Source organism: Anneissia japonica, unplaced genomic scaffold (assembly GCF_011630105.1).
Source record: "Anneissia japonica isolate Jap-2015-1 unplaced genomic scaffold, ASM1163010v1 scaffold1165_len1893470_cov193, whole genome shotgun sequence".
Lineage (NCBI taxonomy): Eukaryota > Metazoa > Echinodermata > Crinoidea > Comatulida > Comatulidae > Anneissia > Anneissia japonica.
In genome coordinates, this window is record NW_022709613.1 from 973,186 (window position 1) to 978,173 (window position 4,988).

Genomic DNA, 4,988 nt, shown 5'->3' on the forward strand with positions numbered 1-4,988 from the left:
TATATACAGTATATCGTAATTATTTTTATTCCTTCTCTGATATAACAGGAACAACAACAACCTCCGTAATATCCTAAATGAGATATAATTAATTTTAAAATAGCTTAAAAATTCTGCGAAGAATTAAGGTACTCTATAGGGAGACACCGAATTTGGCAATTTTTGCATCTCATGGCGTCACTCGCGAAAGCGGATTCGAATTTAGCATGCCTGTTATCCAATGAAAATCGCGCTACTATTATTGCATATTACAGCGTGCTTCAGTAGGCATAAATGTTTAAATAGAACAATATTCGGTGGACCATGAAACACAGAATCGTCGAAATTTATTGAGACACGGTCGTTTAGTTAGTATCACTTTGGATTACCTTTGTCAAATTACCTGCTGTAGGCCTACACCAATTGTTTAAACGGGTCGTTTCTGACCCAGTATTAAAACGTTCTAAAAAGTATTTCAAGTTTTCTCAACAACAGGTAAGAAACGAACATTCACGTGTAATGTAATATTCTGAGCAAAAGGTAGGGATGTAGCCGAATTCATTTGAATTGGTAAAATGCCTTTTACTATAATATTAATTCAATGTTTAGATTACAGTATTAGTAGCTATGTAGTAGTATGTAGTACCAGGGAGTTGTTATGGTAGTACTTCCTTCTAATAATTTAATAATGTATTGCTGTACTACAGTACATACCAGCCTTGACCGTGCCAAGTCGATTGGAAATATAGAACAACAATATGTCTATTGTCATTATATTTCTCATGTTTAGTAATATTGATGTTTAAGTTTTTGCTCAACCAGCTTGGGCTATGTGACCGTATTCCGTGATTCAAAGGACAGGGCGAATTATAAACGAAATGGAACTGCTATAAGAGGACTGTTTGCCTAGCTACGTCCGTGTTCTCCCTCTTTAAAGCCTTACACATCTAAACTTAATAATCGCTCATGAAATTCATCCCAAGGTTTAGAGCAATAAATACCTTCTTGGTATAGAGTCATGGTCATGTCAAATCTATAGTAGGCCTAACAATTTTTCAACCTGATGAAATTATCGGTTTAGTACACTATCTTTAAATGAATATCACTATTGCATGTAGTACGTTATCATGTATATTTTCACGTTATGTGTATCAACTAACATGTTTAGTAGTTCACAACACGATCTTATGGCCTATGTAACTTGTATCATTGCGTATTCCACGTGATTTCACCCAGGATGACCTGCCTTGTCCCATGAAACAATAAACCCGGAAATTGCCAACAATAATTATTTGGCTGCTAAGGAATTCTTCCAAGATCGACCACCAAGGTTCAGGGAAATATACGAGGGGAAATAATTTCACTGGTCATGGTTTGCTCTTTTGGTTTCAAGCCAGGTTCGGTATTACCTTATTGGTTCCATTTAGGCCTCAATCCAGAATATTTCTGGCTACAACATCAGTGGCGTAACGACGAGGCATGGGGCCAGGGGGAAAGAAAATGTTGGGATCTTCTTGCACATCAGCAAAGTATTTTCGGTCACAAAGTGATCGGGCTGCAATCTTCCTAGAGAAGGCTGAAAAGACTATTTAATTATAAGACGATATCGTGTGACTATTTAACAATATAATCAACAAATATTTTGCACATGCATTTTTAATTTGAATATTTGCGTGCAACAAGGTACAGGTATCTTTATGCGTAAATCGTCATTTGAGTACGTGCATAGCGTGCGTAGGTTACATGCTTAATCACGGTGTATTGATCTAAGTTCCAGCGAAGCTTTGCCAATATGCATGCATTAGGCCTATCAAATCATTCAATCAATCGTTATCTGGGTCGGATCCACCCGAAAAATAGAGAAAAAAAGAAAGAAGAAAAGAAAAGAAAGTCCAGGCACTTTGACAGAAAAACGGAAGTAGTAATCCTTTATAATGAGATCAGCAGCGGTCTGTTCATTGAAAATTTGGAAGTGACTTGTCAATAAGGCCAAACTTCCATAAATAGTCATTGTGAATCTATTTAAGACGAACCACCGCTCCTGAGTCTTCGACACTCAATGGGCCTATATTAAATGTTAAACACAGCCTGTTTTAGAAAAAAAGGCAAATTCTTCTGAATATAAACATTATAGTAGCCGTATAGAGTCGGTAAATATCACAAGCATACAAGTAGAAAGTAAAAAATACTCAAAAACTAGTAAAGCTTCTTTTTTTCTTCATTACATTTTTTTACTTTCACATAACCAAAATACCTTCTTATAAAAATGTCACATCAGTCTAATGATAATAACACATTTTTTCTACTGTTAGATATTGTTTTATTAGTAAACAGGATCCCAATGGTATGACAGGTAGCACGTTGTTCTATACACGTGACGATGTCTCTTGTTTAAATAATGTATTGTATTAAAATATATATAAAAAAGTCCTTCAAAGAAGTAAAATATGGGCCTATAATTGCTCATTGACATGTAAGTTCATATAATATCTCTACTAAAAACTTGAATATATGCACCGAAAAAACATTCTATAAAGATTATTATTATTATTATTATTATTATTATTATTATTATTATTATTATTATTATTATTATTATTATGTTTATTATTATTATTATTCAAGTCATTAGCTGTCCATCGAAGACTGATTCAATCATTTTTAGTTTTTAATTATATCTATTAATATTTTCCATTTTGTTTTATTATTATTATTATTGTTATTATTACTATTATTATTATTATTATTATTATTATTATTATTATTTTTGTTATTATTTTTTAAATTACAGATTTTATATATAGGTATTTATCATTCAATAAATAATTATGTAATTATTAATTAGCAATATTAATAATTTATTTATTTACAAATAAAATGAGGAAATTACATTAAAGGACGTAAAAATTCGCTCATTCCCAAGTCTATTATTTATACCAATTTGTGAATGTTTTCATTCATCTATAATTTATAGACCTGATCCCTAAACATTTTATATTTTTGTAGAAAAACGTCTGCCTGTAATATCTCATTTTATTCCTTCTTTTTAATGAGCAACACAATACACCAGACGATGTATAGTTTAAAAATAAATAACGCAATAGGCTTCAATGTTTATTAAATAATTTTTAATATAATAAAATATTATTATTATTATTATTATTATTATTATTATTATTATTATTATTATTATTATTATGTTTATTATTATTATTATTATTATTATTATTATTATTATTATGTTTATTATTATTATTCAAGTCATTAGCTGTCCATCGAAGACTGATTCAATCATTTTTAGTTTTTAATTATATCTATTAATATTTTCCATTTTGTTTTATTATTATTATTATTGTTATTATTATTACTATTATTATTATTATTATTATTTTTGTTATTATTTTTTAAATTACAGATTTTATATATAGGTATTTATCATTAAATCATCGCACGGACTTTCTTTTTACAAAGAAAATGCTATAACTATCATTGTAAATTGTTATTGCTATCAATATCATGCTTATACTATTCATTTTTGTGAGATAGCCTATGACAATATTATTTTTGAAATTCTCCAGGATCTCTTGTTTAACGATTGCTTGTATTTTTATTTGAAGGGAAAATGGATCTAGAGGATAACGCAACTTCATTTATTTATTATGACGACATGACGACGATTGACCCACCGGTTACGTGGTCCAGAGGGGAGCGCATCTTCTGGGTTATCTTTCTTGGCATCTGTGTTGTTATTGGAACATTCGGAAATAGCCTCGTCATTCTGTCCGTCATCGTGTCTCGTCGGCTGCGTACAGGAACTAACGTGTTCGTTGTAAATCTCGCCATTACTGACTTAGCGACAGTTCTTAACTTGCCATGGAACATGATAGCGTTTTTGAATGAGGAGAACGGGTGGCCACTGGCACCAGGTGTTTGTAGCTTCGCTGCCGCCATGGCTATCATCTGCATCGTCAGTAGTCTGTATACGCTAGCTATGATTGCTGTCACGCGTTTAGTTGTTATTAAGCGTTCAGCACGGGACTACCGAAACATTGGCTTACTCCGAACATCGCGATTGGTGGCTGTGCTGGTGCTCATCTGGGGTATTTCCATTTTTACAGCGTTGATTCCCCGATTGTTCGGAGTGGGGGAACTTGGATATGACCCACGTTACAGCACCTGCACGTGGGACTCAACACATCCAAAATCCGCTACATACAGCTTCATTGTCTCCGCTATACTCTACCCGATTCCGTTCTGTATCATGATATACTGTTATATACGTGTTTTCTTACATATTCGTTTGCACGTAAAAACAATGAAATCTGAATTAATATCATCCGAAGGACTTAATAATTCTACAACGTCCATCGAAATGAGAGAGCCTTCAGTTAAAGGTAAAAGGCCTACTATAAGGTCCACCCTCAATAAGTCTGCAAGAAAGCGGTTAAGTAAAACCCAAGTAGAGGTTACGAAGAATCTATTTTACGTTGTGGTTCTATATGTTTTCTGTGCCACTCCATACAATGTGTGTCTTCTGTTGCCAGGTAACGGTGCGATCAAAGCTACGCCGTACGCCGCATTAGTATTATTATTTAACAGTTGTTTAAATCCACTTATATATGCCACAAAACATCCTTATTTTAAAAAAGTATTTAAGGCCATATTACGCTGTAGGTGGTCAGATATACCAGATCGTGCTCAATTTATTAATTCATTAAGATCAATTCGCAGGTGAGAAATAGCCCTTTTGGCCACTCACTAGTGGATAGTGTCTGCGGTTCGTATACATCCTGCCCGTAGCTACATGCTCATAGTACCAAGGACGAAAGATGAAGGGATGGAGCGTTTCTGTCAAAGCCAGAGGTGACCATCAGACACCTAAGTGGGACGGTAGGGTCCAGGTCAAGAGTTCTTGTGTAGATATGCAAAGAGAGAGAGAGTCGTTTAGTTATAGAAACGGAGATCGCTTGAAAAGAGTGTTCGATTGAACCATGGAACGCCCTCCACTC

The 4,988-nt window shown here is 33.6% G+C and overlaps 1 protein-coding gene across 1 annotated transcript; it reads left to right on the forward strand.

The window, feature by feature from the left end:
- Positions 1–285: 285 nt before the first annotated feature.
- LOC117106830 (melatonin receptor type 1B-B-like) lies at positions 286–4,982 on the forward strand. Its single transcript, XM_033248301.1, has 2 exons — positions 286–474; positions 3,597–4,982. The coding sequence occupies exon 2, from the start codon at positions 3,602–3,604 to the stop codon at positions 4,712–4,714; it is 1,113 nt and encodes a 370-aa protein (XP_033104192.1). The 5' UTR covers positions 286–474; positions 3,597–3,601; the 3' UTR covers positions 4,715–4,982.
- The last annotated feature ends 6 nt before the right edge of the window (positions 4,983–4,988 follow it).

Bases quoted from the DNA above. Each gene is read 5' to 3' on its own strand.
- LOC117106830 (XM_033248301.1), top strand. From the start codon at position 3,602: ATGGATCTAGAGGATAACGCAACTTCATTTATTTATTATGACGACATG.